This window comes from Ananas comosus, linkage group 9, assembly GCF_001540865.1.
Source record: "Ananas comosus cultivar F153 linkage group 9, ASM154086v1, whole genome shotgun sequence".
Taxonomy (NCBI): domain Eukaryota; kingdom Viridiplantae; phylum Streptophyta; class Magnoliopsida; order Poales; family Bromeliaceae; genus Ananas; species Ananas comosus.
The window spans coordinates 13,305,706-13,323,209 of NC_033629.1; the positions used below are offsets into that span (position 1 = coordinate 13,305,706).

General features: G+C 37.1%; 2 protein-coding genes across 5 annotated transcripts; one reads left to right on the top strand and one right to left on the bottom strand.

Annotated features, from left to right (window-relative positions):
* LOC109715564 (formin-like protein 3) lies at nucleotides 108-6,342 on the bottom strand. Its single transcript, XM_020240655.1, has 7 exons — nucleotides 5,813-6,342; nucleotides 4,034-4,739; nucleotides 3,140-3,614; nucleotides 2,633-2,835; nucleotides 2,097-2,332; nucleotides 704-1,553; nucleotides 108-598 (listed from the first exon to the last, which is right to left on the bottom strand). The coding sequence occupies exons 1-6, from the start codon at nucleotides 5,981-5,983 to the stop codon at nucleotides 714-716; spliced, it is 2,631 nt and encodes an 876-aa protein (XP_020096244.1). The 5' UTR covers nucleotides 5,984-6,342; the 3' UTR covers nucleotides 108-598; nucleotides 704-713.
* On the top strand, nucleotides 9,142-13,028 carry LOC109715299 (chitin-inducible gibberellin-responsive protein 1-like). Of its 4 annotated transcripts, none has more exons than XM_020240234.1 (3): nucleotides 9,142-9,295; nucleotides 11,084-11,206; nucleotides 11,297-13,028. In XM_020240234.1, the coding sequence occupies exons 2-3, from the start codon at nucleotides 11,115-11,117 to the stop codon at nucleotides 12,834-12,836; spliced, it is 1,632 nt and encodes a 543-aa protein (XP_020095823.1). In that variant the 5' UTR covers nucleotides 9,142-9,295; nucleotides 11,084-11,114; the 3' UTR covers nucleotides 12,837-13,028. The 4 variants fall into 4 exon arrangements, with proteins under 4 accessions (XP_020095823.1, XP_020095824.1, XP_020095825.1 ...); XM_020240235.1 differs by having other exon boundaries at nucleotides 11,300-13,028; XM_020240236.1 differs by having other exon boundaries at nucleotides 11,303-13,028.

A 17,504-nucleotide genomic window follows, 5' to 3' on the forward strand; every position in this document is an offset into this window, starting at 1 on the left:
AAAATAGGCCCCTTGTGTTTGATAACAACAATTCAATATGATCAGCATAACATGAAATTACTAATCTAAATATGAGAGAAGTCTTAACATTCTAGGCATTAAGATGCTTCAATAATAATTATTCGGAATGAGAATTTTTTTTTTTTCTCTGTAATTCGAAGTTACAAGTTTGATTTGGTGCTTCCTTATAAGCAATTTGAATGAGCTATCTCAGTCTAGATATTTGATAGCTCTCCTAGCTTTTGATATGGTATCACTCCAAAGATCTAAAAGATTTTCTTTGGGCTAGAAAGAGATTTGAGGCTGAAGCTGTTGAACCAATTTACACGAGATCTAAAAAGCCAAAAAAAAAAAAAACAATTCAGCCTAAAAGAATGAAAGAATTTCAAGTACAAACAAAATCTAATGTCTCATGCGCACACGCACAGAAGGCCTTAAACTTGTAGAAGTTGACCATCGAGGCTCACTTTCGGTTTCCAGCATGTTTGACACCACAATATTTCTGATTTAGCGATCACTTCATTGTGATAAATATCATGAGATTGAATGCCAATTGATGCAGCATGAATTTTGTTTCCCCTCTTTGCCTTGACAAATCCTGAAATATGAGCAAAGAGGTATGGTTAATAGATACTGATCGCTTTCGGAGCGCGATGAACTCCTCACACATGATAAAGGACAGGAAAAGAATAATGTGTAACACCTTCATGAAATTAGCTCTCGTCATCGGAACTAGAGCTATCTACTCGCCGATCCGTGATTGCTGGAAATAGATGCTGGCGAGGATCCGGAACAGGCGATGATGAGGCTGATGCAGCTTGACTTCTTGGCTTCTTTTGCGCTTTATTGTTTAATTCTTGCACCTCTCTGCAAGCCTTATCCAAAATCGCTAGGAAGTCTCTCACAATCACAAACAATTGCAAACCCTCATCTTTTCCGGCGTTTCCGTGGAAATAATCAACTGTGCTCTTCACCAGTGCCCTAACTCTCTTCTCTTCCTCCAACAAGAAAGTAATGTCGCTCTCCGCTTGCTCCACAAAATACTTCAATGAATGGTGAAACCCACTTTCCTCTTCCAAACTTTTCAAGCTGGTATTCAAGAAATCTTTTATTTTCACAAGTTTATCCCCTAGGTTTGCCACCGTACTCGTTAGGACATCAAAATCAAGGCATGCCGCCTTTCGGACATTTTCGAGTTCGTCGCCAAGGTTTGATACAACCCTAAGTCCGACTTTACGATAATGGTCCTCGGATTCTTGTGGGGGATCATTAAATAGTTCATCAGAATTCACGCTTGAGATGCTATTTCTCTGTTCTCTTTCAATACGGGCAGCTCGAATTCCTTCAGAGCGGGTGATTTCTTGAACGACGAAATGCAAAAGAGTGGTTTTTCCATCGATTCCTCTGACGTCGGCTAGTTTGAGAAGAGTGTCGAGCTTGAAAGCTTGGGCTCCTCCTCGGAATGTACCATCATTCATTCTATTGCCAGTCTTGAGCACAGCTTCTAAAAGCTTTAAAAATAACCGGCTGCTTTTGAGCTCCTTGGAAGCAACCTGTCAAAACAGAACCATAAAATATTATGCTAATTCTTCTAGGTACCCTCATTATTATGCCCTCTGCATAAGAATTGATTCTATTGAACTTCAGGCTGTTAATGGTGTTTGAATTTCTGCTAGATCCACTGATTTTATGTGTGGACTACAACTTGAGCTTCTGCTTTCACACATAGCAGTTTTCTTAGCATATCAAGGTATAAAGAGCAAGACGATTATGCATTAGATATAAGGTTCTGTCAACCAATTAGATATATTTGCTAATTCGAACAGATAAAAATTGTATCTACTTGAAACAATCAACATAGAACAAAGGCACCATTTGCATGTCATACGAAAGGTACCGATTCTAGGATTCTCCCACGTTCAAATCCACTAAAATATCTGGATTGTCGTACTATCAGAAGCGCTTAGTTATGAGATTGGAACTAGATAAGTCATTAGTGGCAGTATTCAGTGATGTACGAATGACTTGGAAGTATTACGCAAAGACTAGAAGCTCGAAAGAGAAACAACTGAAGTGTGAGAGAGACTTATACTTACCTCCAAAGTTGAGAATGACTCCTTCAGAGCTGAGGCTTCCTCCGGTAGAGAAGCCATGAAAAGCAATGCATCTAGGCGTTGGAAAGCAAAAGGAATACCAACCAACACCTTCAAGAACTGTTCCGCTGGACCAAGATGAGAAAGATCACCATTGTATAGCCTAAGTCTCAGCTCTTCATCGGTTGTAGGAGCCATTTTCAGCAATGTTTGAAGTAACTCTGCAGGAAGCTCATTTCCTAGTAGGGGACAAGCAAGGTTACATCAGTTAAATACCAAAAGAAAGATTTTTTCGGTATAGTAATCTCTAGTTCTGCTATGCAACCATGGGAGCTTTATTCTAACAATTTTCCAAGAACACAATAAGCAAGCACGAGCTCAATTTCTCCGTTTACATAATACATGCAAATAAGATGTTGCCAAAAGTAAATACTAGTGAAAGAGAAATTGAAACAATCATGTTAACGACTTGAAGAACTTGGAATCATGCAGATTATCAAGTTTCAGCTTGGATGTTAAGAGGTCAGCATGGGAATTACCTTCCATAACTGCATCACAAACTTCTTCTACTTTCACATTCAATGCCTTCAATGAAATAGCGAGATTTTGCGACTTTTTAGGATCTAGAATTTTAACATACTGAGGAGAGGGTTCCTTAAATGCTGATTCCTTCTTACCGTCACCCCTACTTTTGTCATTAGCATTGTACCCAAATAGACTTTCAATCATTTCCTCATTAAACCTGTGAATCACCATAAGGTTAGTTGTCCAATATATGGGCTATAATGCATAAATACACTAATTATATTGATATTTGCAATGTCAGTCCATCTTTATTATTTCTGCAACTTTAGGTCATCTTTTAGTGGGGGTAATTTTAGTCCTTAAAACATTAAAAGGAATCCAAAGTTGCAGAAACAATAAAAGAAGTGACCAGCAACAAGGAGAATAATGTGGGTTATTTGCGCTCATGCCCAATATATGTGACAATATTCCGATAATTCAGAGAGTAGAAATGAGTAGGACATTTATATCAGGAATCTTACTGGAATGACCCCGACTTAATGTGATCCCAGACCATCGACTGCTCAGGATTGGCAAGAACTTTGTCCCAGAAAAGTGGCTTCAGTTTGGCTTTTGGAGCATTTGGGTCAGCTTCCTTGCCAAGCTCCTGGTCAGAAGCAGCTTTCACTGGCTTTTTCCGCAGTTTTGAAGAACTTTGGTTCGGCAGAGGGGGACGAGGTGGTGGGAAGTCAGCTTTCGGTGGCGGCGGCGGTGAAGGATTGGGTTTCCGAATGGGTGGAGGAGGTGGCGGAGCAGGAGCAGGAGGAGCCGCCTTTCGAAGTGGCAGAGGAGGAGGAGGAGGTGGTGGTGGTGGTGCAGCAGTAGATGGCTCAAGAGATCCAACTGAATTCAACTTCAGAGAAGTGGTGTGACCATTTTGGCTTTCTTCTGATTTGAGAGCTGCACCCAGCTTACTTACATCAATTGGATATCCCTGGTTGGGCTTTTGAGAGTTACCTGAAACAACAATGACATAAAATCAGCATTGGACAAGAAAGGCAAAACCAGACGTGCCTTAACCAACTAATAGTTTAGCAACTTGAAATGGGTTCCTGCATTTTAGAGTTTTAATTCTACTACCTCACCAATCATTAGTTTTGGTTTCAGAAAATTCTATCAAAATCTGTTGGAATTTAACAGCTTCCATAAAAAAGTTATCAAATATCCCGTTAACAAATATCCTGTTAAGTGTGGAGAATGTTTGATAAATGCCATAAAGAATATGACAGAGAGGTACTTATATTCAAACATATTGTATGGTCAGGATAATAAAATCAACAGCCTGAAAGTTCAGGTATCCATCTAAAAATGTGTATTGATCAAGTTAGGTTTGAATATTTTCACTAAAGAAGAAAATAAAGGCATTTTGTCAATACCAGAGAAGTCGCTCAAACGTAAAAGTGGCTTATCATCCCTTTGCTTGTATGCCTTAGAACCTCCTTTTCTATGACATTTATAACAGCAAACAAAGAGAAGTGCGGCGACAAACGACGTCCCTGCCAAAGTTAGAACAACAGTGACAATAATTGAGCTCTCCCCACTGCTTTGCTTCTTTGGTGGTGAATTTGTAGCTGACTTTGGGCTTCTTTTAACTGATTTTGGAGGAAAGAATCCTCTAGGCGGAGCAGCTGGGGAGAAGCTAGGAGGAGCTGTTGAGCTTCCTAGTTCCTGACTGGCAGAAGGTGCTGGACCACGATAGGGGGATTGAGCTGAAACAGGGACAGGAGATAGAGAGGGGCCCGAGGAGGGTGCCATTGTTGGAGATTGCTCGGCCAATTGTCTTCTTGAACCACGAAAGTGGCCAGCAAAATTGGTCCACCAATTTCTTGTAAGATAGAGATACTCTTTAGAAATAGGAACCGGGAAATTGTTATTCATCAAGCAATCAAAGAAAGCATGCTCGATTATTGGGGGCACAGTACGGTTGGCTTCATCTGTGCTTTCCTTCCTATCTGATCGTTCTCGAAGATAGGTCCAATAAGAATCACGGGAAAAGTCATTGAAAAAAGAGTAGTAAAATTTATCTTTACTCTCTGGTATGATATCCATATCCAGAACACAATTGAACAATATTTGTTTCACCTGTAAAACAATAATCATGCCATCAATTTTGAAAAGTAAAAAAAAAAAAAAAAAAAATCAACTCTGCCTTAGCAGTGAGAAAGGACAGCATGTTTGACTAGTAATCTATAGCCTTAAATAAATGTTCAGCATATAAACAGATCACTGAGTAGCCTGACAAAAGCAGCCATATATGAAGCTTATCATCTTCTATACTAATATAACTCCAGCCCATATACGATGTTAATATGAACAGTCGATCATTGATTGCGGATGCTTGAACTGCAACCGTTGAGTATAACCTATTCAAGTTTAAGCAAGTGCTTATTTTCAAAAAAGAAAAGTTCAAACAAAAATGATCATAGACTATGATCAACAAGATAAATAGCTTTCCCCGTGATTGGTCTTTATTTTGCACAAGTACAACTAGAGAAACAAAACCACAACCACAACCACAACCAGGTCTCTACAAACCCCCACACTTCCTCCTACCTAAACAACATTTGCTCTTTGTGCTTTAATATATGAAATTGAATGCACATATACTTGAACAAATTACATTGAATTAATAAATTGCTAGGTGAACTGAAGATTTCAAGTGAAACTGTATAGAGTCTATAGACACCCTCTCAACTCTACGCCGTATCAAATAGGCCCCTAAACATTTTTATTTTCCATGTATTGACACTCCTTAACTTTTATATGTTGCGATTTGAGAAATTTCCTTCGTGAGGATTTGATTAAATAAGTCAGTGATTCCGTCAAATTTCACAGCTCGAGTGCTTTCCTGCAGAAGTTTGTATTTCATTAATAATTAACGGCCAAGGGCTAATGAATCCATTAAGTTTAATGAAGTGCTAAATTCAATTGTCTCAAATAACTCAAATCGAAATTAAAGTTTCAAAATGGCCTACATTTAAGAGGATCTCCACTCTGCATACAAGTTCACCAAAAATTTCACCAAAACTAGTGAGTATGAAAGGATATTCATGGAGGGATAGAGATAGTGATAAGCATAGACAAAAATTAAGATTAGCAACTAACCTACATTATTCGATTTAGAACAACAAACCGAAAATAGTAACTCTTCTTACCGTTTCTTCATCTAAATCCACCGAAGCTCCACGCCTAGAATACGAATCCCTCAAACCCACCAAAAGGGTTTCCGAACCCTCCGTCCTCGCCGAATCGATCGACACGAGGAGATGAAACGAGATCGCGCACGCCACAAAAACCCCAATTTTGCTCCAACCTATCATCACCATTTTCAAACCTTAAATTCGGAAAAAAACTCGAACCCTTCTCGATTTCATTAATGGAGTGGCTCCGATTCAGCTCCAAAACCCCCAAAATTCTCAATGGAGGAGGAATTTTTGGGGGGTGGGTGAGAAAAACCAAAATTTTCGATTGAACCGCGCCCAATTCCCGCCAAAAGATGCCGAATCAAACCCTGAGATCCACGATGGATTCACAGAAGCTTCGAATTATTAGGCGTTTTCATGATCGAAGGAGAGGAGATGATTCGAAATGGCGAGAGCGAGGAAAGGGGCGGAGAGAGAGAGAGAGAGAGAGACGCGGGAGCGGAAAACGGAGAATACGCGTGAGACGGGTAGCACGAGGTGTACGTTAGTTGCTTGGTTTGGATATTGATTTGTTTAAAATTGGGAAAACTTGAAAAACAGTTTCTCACTTTGCCCCATCTGGTTTAAGATATATCAAATTACCTTTCCGTGGTTTCATTTTTTTAGCTTTTTTGTTAATATTTTATTAAATTATATATAAAAAATTTCAGATATTCATTTAAATTTATCAAATATTCACTTTAGTACTCTTTAATTTTAACTTTATTACTGATTTAAAAAAAATAATAATAAAATTGATAAGAAAAAGAGAAAAAAAATCACAGGGGGGCAAATTGATACATTTTAAATCACAGGGGAGCAAAGTGAGAAACTACGAAACTACGGCGGGGTTTTTGAAGTTTTCCCTTTCAAAATTTTAGAGGGCGGTTTTTAGCATGTTACTCCCTCAAATGTTTAAATTTACAGATGCCACCTTTGATACCTGTGCATGACAGATACGAGCCAACAAAGACATCAGATCAAAATTAACTTTAAAATTCGCACAGATTCGATCTGATATCTGGTCCTACCTCTACTTTAACCTTTACCCTTTCGACCGCCTTACTTTATTGTCTCAATGCGTGTACGTGCTCAAACTCCTATCTAAACACGTCTAAAGTTTATCTCCGTACATATTCGTTCAGCTAGAAATATGAATTAATTAGATTTTAAATTTGAAGCTGCAGATACCAACTATCTAATTCTTACCTAATTACATTAGGCACAGTCGATCGTTCCAATTATTTTTGATCTTGTAATATTACAATTATTCCCTCAAACTCAAAACGGGCTTAAATTTAAGCGGCATTCTAACAAAACACCAATCTGGTCGGTTATATATATCATCATATAACTAATAAACTAGACTGGCTTACTTGTAGGGATGCAAATGATCGTCTTGAAATGTACGGTAAGCATGAACGAATATACATAGAAAAGAATAATTCAATCCCGAATCTACCCAATTTACAAAAAAAAAGGGGGTAGGAAGTTGGAGGAACGATTACTTTCGTAGATTTGTCCGGATATTTTCAAGATATACTTCCGCTCTAACATGACCATAAACAGGCAAGTGAGGATAAAAAATAGGATAATAATGAATATGTTTCCAATCCTTTAAAAGAATACTGTAAGAGAGGGACCCCTCTCGTCCTTGGATCGTCCCGTTCAATCCCGAATCCGCCCAGTTTACAAAAAAAAAAAAGGGGTAGGAAGTTGGGGGACCGATTACTTTTGTAGATCTGTCCGATTATTTCCAAAATATACTTCCGCTAGCTCCAGTATATTCATAAACAAGTGGCAAGTGAGGGTGAAAAATAAGATAACAATGAATCTGTTTCCATTCCTTTAAAAAAATACAGTAAGAGAGGGACCCCTCTCGTCCTTGGATCGTCCTGTTTACATTCCTATTCACATCACAAATGATAATCCTTATCCGAGGTTGGTGGAGCAGGAGAGGTGCCCTCCATTTTTGTAGTGGAATACGATCACCCACTATTGCTATAGTACTAAAATTACTTATTCAAAACCCACATGCACGACACAAACTATATATAAAAACATGCGCACGCTGATTCATTTTATTAAAGCTGTGTAACATGTTCATTGGCTTCTGGTCTGTTTAAGATCACATCAAACAAATCCCACTAACCCAAAATGTATGAGTTTCAAAAGCAAGCCAACGAAGTTGGTTTATCCTAATTTAGTATTCCAAGCCCACTTGGAGCTTTTCCTAAAAGTTGTTTTCGGATAGAGCTTCTAGAAAAAACCAAGCCAAAAACTAAACTTTTTGTTATTTTTTTCAAAAAAAAAAAAAGAAAAAGAGGAAAGGTAATCCAATATGTAGTTATTATCTTTTGGAACAACGATTCAGTTTCAAAAGTTAAGCTAAACGTTCTCTGCGAATTCAGATTCAGTAAAATCAGATCTTAGTTATAGCATCTTGGGGTGTTGTTATTAACAAAGATATTTATTCAGGACAAAACTTGATTAGGTTGAATAAACCTATACTGTTTGTAATTTTTCTGCAGCTTATAGTATTCAAATTTGAATTGCCTTTTTGAATTTGACCCAAATTTGGGCTGGCACTCCTAATTTGGTAATGTGGAGCATATATTCGTACTAAAAAATTGACATCACTTAAAGCGTCATGTAGACCACTAATTTAAAAGTTGAAAAAGAAAGCGAATATTTTTGAATTAAAAAATCAAGTGCTTCACCCAGAAGCTCGAGATACCTCCTTTTGGCTTTCGCTATATTCCGCTTCTTTTGTCGTTTTCTTTTCGAGGGTCCACGTCAGCACCTCATCTATGATCCTCCCCCTAATCCAACGGCCCAGAGAGAGTCAACACAGTCAAATGGGGCAACTAGTTCTTCTGCTTCTGAACCGTCGATTTCGAATTGGACGTTCGAGATCCAACCGAGTGGGTGCCACGTTAGGTCAACAGGTATCCGCGTGTCAACGCGGCGCGGAACCATCGTCACGCGTGGCGTGCGAAGGCGAGCGCGGTCACGTGCGCGGCGCACGGTAGAACGGTACGACCGGCTCTCGCTAACCTGCGCAAGCCGCAATCGTACGCCTTTGGATCTAATCTCAACGGTCGGGATGTAATCCGTCACGAACGGCGCGTGAGCGCACGTGATCGCTCGTGAGGGGTGGTCAGCGTGTCTCCGTTAGTAACGCCGTTACAAGGTCGAAAGGTAATTTAATCACAGGAGCGGGTGACCGTGGGCCTCACGGGACAGTAACGCCGTTAGTTGTACAGTCTCAGTCGCGAGGTATATAATGCTGCGGCCCCAAAATACCTTCGCTTTAATCCTCAAAAATTCTCACAAGATAGCACGAACGCATCAGAGAGGGAAAGGGAGAGAGAGAGAGAGAGAGAAAGAGAGAGAGAGAGGACGAGAAGGGGAAAGGATCGGAACTCTTGGATCGATTTGGGGGAGGAATTAGAGGTAAAATAAGAGAATTGATGCCCTTTTTCGTGTAATTATGAAGCTACGTTTTGCTAATTTGGGCCTAAAATTGCTGTTTACTAAGTTTTTGTTGCCATTTTTGTTAGGGTTTGGATAATTTCGAGTTGATATGTTGTGATTTGTGTTTGAGTGTGAAAACGAGGGTAAGCGGAGCTAGTGATATTTTATTTTAGGTCTATTAAAGGTATAGATGAAACAGATTACTAATTTGAGTAATTTTTTAATTTTTTTCTGCTTGTTTACTGATCGTTAGTTCCAGTTTCCTCCTAAAAAATTTGATCTTAAATTCGATGCTGAAGTAGAAGTAGTCAACAAGATTTATGTATGTTATTATACTATTAAAGTTGTATAATGGGCTAATTTGAAGATATTAGGGAAATCGACCATGATTTCTCTTGTAAATCAACAATTAGTGGGTTCTTCCGAGTATTAAAAATTATGTTCGATTCATACGCAAGAAAAATTAATTATTATGTGCATCAAGTCGATCTTCAGTATTATATTATGCGTTTTTCCCCCCATGTTATTTTATTTGTTTGGGTTATTACATTACTGGTAAGTTCAACGACCAGTTCTCAATCTATTAGCAAATATCAGATTGGTCCTGATCTTTTGAAGTTCACTGTAGGGTTTGTTTCCTGTTTCTTACTCATCTCCCAAGATTGTCGAATTGTTTCAATCATAATCTATTCCGTGAATTTCTTATATATCTCCCAGTTAAGATGTTTATAGAATTTAAATGGTGATGGATGGACCCAATTGCAAATATCAGAGCACTGAAAATTTAGGAATTTCTAGGGGAACTTATCCATATTAATTGTTTTTTTTTGAGGAATTATCCATATTAATTGTTGGGACAGAAGTTGCTTCAGCTGAGCACCAAACAATGTGCCAAAAGAAGAATCCGCTTTTGTGTTTCAGCTTTTGACTTCGGGGGTCAAAGTAGGCACTTCGAAGAAAGTTAGGCCCAGCTACTTTAGAACTTACTTAGAAGTAACAAATGAATCAGTACTTAAATCTTGGCTGACTCATTAGCTTCATATATTAGGACAAATAAGTTGTTTCTGTTGAATAGGTAAAGTTTGTGATGAGTTAAGGTTTTTGGCTGTTTTGGTTGCTGTATATATGGTTTCATTTGCCTTGACTATCTTTTAATTTGCTGAAGTTGAACTTTCATTGCTCGGAACTCCTGGCGTGCCTACCCTTTACAAGCTTGAAAATCACGAAAATTGGCTATGAGGAATAGACTGTTCTCTCAGTCGTACCCTTTTGGGAGTTGATTTCACCTAGAGAATGGCTTTATCATAATTTGAGTAATTACAAAAGAGCATATGAGAGGTGATGTATGTGGAGAGAGAATATCTATTAATGCTGAGGAGAGCTGAAATATGCAATTATAGTCGTACTGAGTCTTTAATACTATAAACTTAAAATCAGTAGTCAAACTACTTAGACCTATTATTCGTTATGAAGCTAAGTTGGAATCAATGTCTTATCGTAACTCTTACAAAACAATCAATGAAGCACCTGCGTATCCTCATATTTTTGTTATATCAACTTGCAAAATCGAACTTGTGCAATAAAAACAAAAAAGTGTATTAAACATTATGAACAAATTAGTGACATGTATGCTGATAGATTTATTCTCTTAAACTTAGTTTCATGGTTAGTGATATTCGAATTTCCTAGGTGTGGCCGACTATTATATTTTGCAGTAGAAGTTTTAACCTGCAAGTAATTTTTTTTTTGTCTTTTCATTTTATGCAGGAATTTGATAACTGATGTGCATTCATCTAGTATGGACTTACATCAGCTGCTTAAGTATGGGTTGACTGCTAGCGATCATTCCTGCGAATTTCCTGCTCCCAGAACGCCAGCATACTCTGATTGGTCAGCGAACTCGATTAAATTTAATCTAGGAAACTCCCCCCACTCCCCTCTTTTGACTCAGTTAGATTCTGACAATTTATCTGTTTATAGCAGCAGTATTAGTAAACAGCGAAGCCCCATAGAATCCTTGTCCGGAAATATTCATTCCCAACACTCCCCTTTAGAACCCGGCAGCTCACTCAGACAGTTTCAGATCAAATTTTCAGAGTTTACAGAACCTAATTCACAAAATACAATCACCAGCCAGAACATGAGGCATGCACTACAAGAGCTTGAGACGGTTCTGATGGCCCCTGACACCGACGAAGGAGCGACCAGCACGAATCCCAATACCGACGAGCATAAACCAGCCAAGGTTGCGAGGCAACTTTCCAGAACTTGGAGTCACGAATCAAGACGCGAGCCTATTATCATGGTTCAACCACAATTTACGTCAAACAGATATCCTGTACAAAGCTTTGAAGTGCGACCTGAGAAACGGCCAAGAGAGATGAAAGAAGACCCACAAAACAAGGTTAAGCAACTTCTGATTAAGTGTGCGGAAGCTCTTTCAGAGAACAAGATCGAGGAGTTCGATGCGCTTGTGCAAGAAGCCCATGGTATGGTTTCCATAAGTGGAGAGCCTATTCAGCGTCTCGGTGCGTACCTTATCGAAGGCCTGGTGGCGCGGAAAGAATCTTCTGGAACCAACATCTACCGTGCCCTAAAATGCCGGGAACCCGAAAGCACAGAGCTTCTTTCATACATGAGAACGCTGTATGACATTTGCCCGTACTTCAAGTTTGGATACATGGCTGCCAACGGCGCGATTGCCGAAGCATTAAGAAGCGAAGATAGGATTCACATTATAGACTTCCAAATTGCTCAGGGGACCCAATGGATAACCCTAATACAGGCCTTGGCTGCTAGGCCTGGGGGCCCGCCGCATGTGCGGATAACAGGAATCGACGATCCCCTGTCAGAGTACGCCAGAGGGGATGGCTTGCAACTAGTAGGGAAGATGCTATCCGACATGTCGAAGAAGTTCAATATACCGCTCGAGTTCACAGGTCTGCCCGTCTACTGTCCACAGGTGACCCGTGAAATGCTTGATATTAGACCGGGAGAAGCACTTGCAGTGAATTTCACTCTTCATCTACACCACACGCCGGATGAGAGTGTTGATGTGAGTAACCCGCGGGATGGGTTGCTAAGAATGGTGAAAGGGCTTTCGCCCAAAGTGACCACTTTGGTTGAGCAGGAGTCAAACACGAATACAACACCATTTCTAACGAGGTTTCTGGAGACGTTGGATTACTACTACGCGATGTTCGAATCGATTGATGTGACTTTGCCAAGGGATAGCAAAGAAAGGATAAGTGTGGAGCAGCATTGCTTGGCTAAGGATATAGTGAATATCATTGCTTGCGAGGGGGACGGAAGGGTCGAACGGCACGAGCTATTGGGTAAGTGGAGGTCTAGGTTAACAATGGCTGGGTTTAAGCCCTACCCACTGAGCTCTTATGTGAACTCAGTGATTAAGAAGCTTCTAGGGTTTTATTCTGATAAATATACTTTGGTCGAGAAAGATGGTGCGATGTTGCTGGGTTGGAAAAATAGGAGCTTGATCTCGGCTTCTGCGTGGCATTGATATTGGTGAGTTTAGCGAAAGCCTTTGTGGGACACTAGTTGATGAGACATTGTGATATGTCTAATATAATATGATCCCTGTGTTCAATAATTTCTTTCGTGTAAATTTGGAATCTGCATCCTGTGTAAACAATGTAGGCTGTAATAAATACTTGTGCCGAGTACAGTGTTATCTACAGTTGGCTTTAGCATTTGTTTTGCGTTTTATGTGGCTTCGTTTGGGATTGCGGGGAGATTGTATTACATGCGGTGAAAAAGTACGTTGAAAAAATATTCTATTTCTTTACATATCGCATATCGCGATAAGTCGGTTACGATATATTTTCTGCAGTTTTTTCGGAGAATGCAGAAGTATATTTCTATATGCTTTTATTCCAACTTTTTTTATCTAATAGCATTTAGATGACTCTAATACTAAACTAAGCCTGCATCTCTCTAATTCTATTTGTTTTCCCCGAATGATCTGTGGATGTAATTGAAGCGATTAGATGGAGTTTCTTATTTTTGCGACACTGTTGGTTAGTTGCTTTTAGCCTGGGAATTACCTAGAAAAACCAGCAACTGAACAATGTGGTGAAAATAAAGCATAATAAATAGCAAATGCTTACTTGATTTTCTGTTGAATTTTATTTTTGTCATGAAACATTATGTTGGAAGGGTGGAAGACATAGAGCTGCTTTTCTTCTTGTGCGTGAAGTCTCGTCTCATTGTTGTGAGGTTGTTTCTGAAATCTGACGATGAAAATAACCGTTCTCGTCTTCCGCCCGCTCTGGGGTTGTGTGCTGCTTAAATGACTGGGTGGACTTCTGTTGCGAATTCTGTGTGTTATTTGATGGTATTTCTTTTTGTTTAATTATACTAGTTTTATAGCAGGTCATTGGGAAATTCAGATCAAAAGCTTTTCGAATTAGAGTAAAAGAGTTTCTTGTAGCGCTTTGTTGGAGTCGTTTTCAGTGTTGCTCTAGGCTTTGTTTCACTGCACTTCATGAAACAGCCCGATTAGCATCAAGTTCATAGAAATTATGGTTTTGAGCGGATCATGTCATTTGAGATTCGGAGACTTTCTGACGGCGAACGCATTCGGGGATAACATTACGAGATATTTTAGCGAAGTTGCTTACGTGTTCAAAAGGATAAATGCTTGCCGCTCCTTCCGGACGCTTCGCTTCGCTTCGCTTCTCTCTAATTCTTAGGGATAATTACTACTTTCTGCTCTAAAATTTTTACTGCAAACATGTAGTATCTTTTCATCATTCACAAAGCCTCAAGTATCTTTTCATCATCATCATCATCATCATTATTATTATTATTATTATTATTATTATTTTTGCTTCACGTGATATTTCTCTTCTTTAACTATGCTAGGCGCCGCAAATTTCATGACATGTTTCAGACCGGAGTTTGGCAGATCCAGCGCGAGCATTATTCCGATAAATTTCAAAGAACAGGAGTTGGAACATAACCGCCGTTTGGATAATTATTTTCGTATATAACATTCTCCATATTTTATTTTCTATTAGGAATTTGAATGTTTATGAGTTAAATTTACTGTTTAGATTTGGAAACCGATTATATATATATATATATATATATATATATATATATATATATANTATAACATTCTCCATATTTTATTTTCTATTAGGAATTTGAATGTTTATGAGTTAAATTTATTGTTTAGATTTGGAAACCGATTATATATATATATAAAGTTTGGAGACCATCACCCTTCTTTTCCCCTTTTGTCTAGTTTTGAAAATACTTAAACCTTTTTCCTCCCTTGGTTGGTACCCAAGATTCCAATTTCGAATTCTATTTAATTCATATTTCTGGCTAAGTTTATTTCTAAATAAAATAAACGAAGCAGGTAGCATGCATGCTATCTATCTCTCAAAAAAAAGAAAAATAGCAAAAACATATGTGCAATGCACCAAACTTAACAAAACTTAAATTTAATTATTTTATAAAATAAAATAAATATAAATAGCTGTAAATTTAGAAAAAAAAAAATACAGTAACAGCAGTAACATGTCATTCCTTTTTGTTAGAAATTTTTTTACATTTCTAACATATCATTTTCTATATCTAAATGTCCATTTTTATATTTGAGTCATAAAATATATATATATAGCAGCTATTTTTAATAAAAAACATAAGAGCTGATGCATATAAAAAAAAACAAGGACTCTAATGAAAAATTTAAAAATAACAAAAAATATAAAAATAATAAGCAATAAACATAGAAATGAAATGAAATAAAATAAAATGAATGAGAGCCTTCATAAGAGAGGTGGCAAATAATACAATGGAAAGAATGCTAGATATAGTTTTAGCTCATTTTGGTTACTCTTTGAATTGTGATGTGTGAACCAAACATTTACGACCATTACAATAATTTCTTAATGCTATTTTATTTTTAATTCTAATTTACAAAATTTGAAATGTTATGATGAGATATAGTAATTTCTTTTTATGGCATAGTGAAACTGAAATGAAAGGGGAAAAGTCAAATAAAATAAAATGATTGCATACAGATTTGCCTATCTCAATAAATGCGCAGAAACAACTAAAGATTAAAAACGTATAACATTAATACTCGAATGGTCAATAAGAAAAAATATTAGTTCTTATCTGATAACCTAATAAAATCAAGGCAAAACTGCTCCTTATAAATTAAAGATTAATTTACCTCATATATGTGTATATAATCGAGTTTTCTGCTGTTAGATTTATCATTTGATCATTTTCACCTGTTAGATTAATTATATTATTCAACCAACCACTCACTCAATTCTAGAGGACCGCTATCATTTTAACCGTATATTTTTTCATCGAACGGCCGAAAACTCGATAGTATCAAAATGTTTGATACTATCGATAGTATAGTAACATTATATATATATATATATATATATATATATATATATATATATTAGCCACACGTATGTTATAGTATATATATTTCGAGGTCAAGTTTGACACAGTAGTAAGGTTGTTTTACCATGACTTAAGTGTCATGGGATGAATCATGGAAACAATTAATTAACATCTCTATGTGGGATAGGGTTGTGTCATTCAATCCTGATCTCAAAATGAACTCAATGGTGGAAGAGCAATAATATATACAATATTCATGCAACGAATTGATCTTACTAAGATTTAAATTAACCATGCGTTCTCTGTATCAGAACTACATATATTCCAAAAAAGGAAAAAAAAAAAACATNACGTAAAGTAATTTTACATCTTAAACTAATGTAGTAATATGTTAGTATATATATATGCAGAACTTGATTACATCATTATACAATCATAAATAAATGCTAAATTGTAAATTGTACCATTTTTAATTTGCCATATTGAAAAAGAAATCAAACATATGCATGGAATAACAATATTGGCCACTTTGCCCCGTTTGTTTCATCAAAGTGACCTTTGGATTGAAACGAATTTTGAATTGAATTAGAGTATAGATGAAAATTGCTTTTCCCCATTGTTTATTTTATAGCTATGTAAATAAAGTTTCTCAAGTCCTGACATTTGTCTGGCAAAAGGTTAATGACTTAAAAACTATTATTTATACATAAATAATAAATTATAATATAATAAATAAGAAATTATATAATTGTATACCTATATGTAAAAATATAATCTAAAACAACTCAATTAATTTTCTTATACATAAACTATAATAATGCAACAACAAAATTATAGAGTAGAATAAATATTAATATTCAACTAATCAATTTTTATTATATTTTATATGTACAAACTAAATAAAAGAGATATTAAAACTTAACTAATCAATTTTAGTCATATTTTAAACATGCAAACTAAATAAAAAGTAATTACAATCATAATTAATTATATTTAAATATAGGTAGCATTATCTATTATTTTTTTTTTTTCAACTTTTTCCATTGTTATTGACTTTGATTAGTTGTGCTGTTTTGAATAATTTGAATTTTGATTATTTTTTTTATTAATGAAAACAATTTTAGCGTTCTCGGCATTCACCCAAACATAGATAAATCTCTTTAGATAAAATTAGCCCCAACATTTTCCTAATAAAACAGTAACTCTCCACTCTGTATCTCTTTCCTCTTTTCTATATACATATATATAGCATGGAGAAAAGAAATAAGTGTAGATTACTACTCCAAAGAAAAGAGTTAGAGTAGATTACTAGTTAGTTCAAAACTGGAATGCTATATATGTCTATTTTTTCTAAATAAAGTCCTCATTATCTACATTGCATCACTGTATATATATGGACGCAAAATATGATCTCCAAAATGTAAAAAGCCTCTCCATATTTTCTCTATAGCCTATAATGGAAAATAAAAAGAAGGGGAAAATGAAAAGCACATAGTAAGAAGCTATCTATAAAAAAACACCCAGAAAAGAGACGTAAAGCGCAAGACATAAGAGTGTTAAGGATACGAGCGAGAAAAAGCTTACCAAAAAGGAGAGCACCAAGTAGGTCCCCGAAACCCTAAACCTCGCACCTCATTTCGAAAACCCGAACCGGAGAAACTGGAAAAGTAGGCGTACCTCAGTTGCGAACGTCGTCGTCGTCGTCGGCGGCGGCGGCGGGGGGGAGGAGTAGCGGAGGCGGGCGGTGGCGCTCCGCCGAGCAGCGCAGCGACGCCACCTGCTCCGCCGAGAA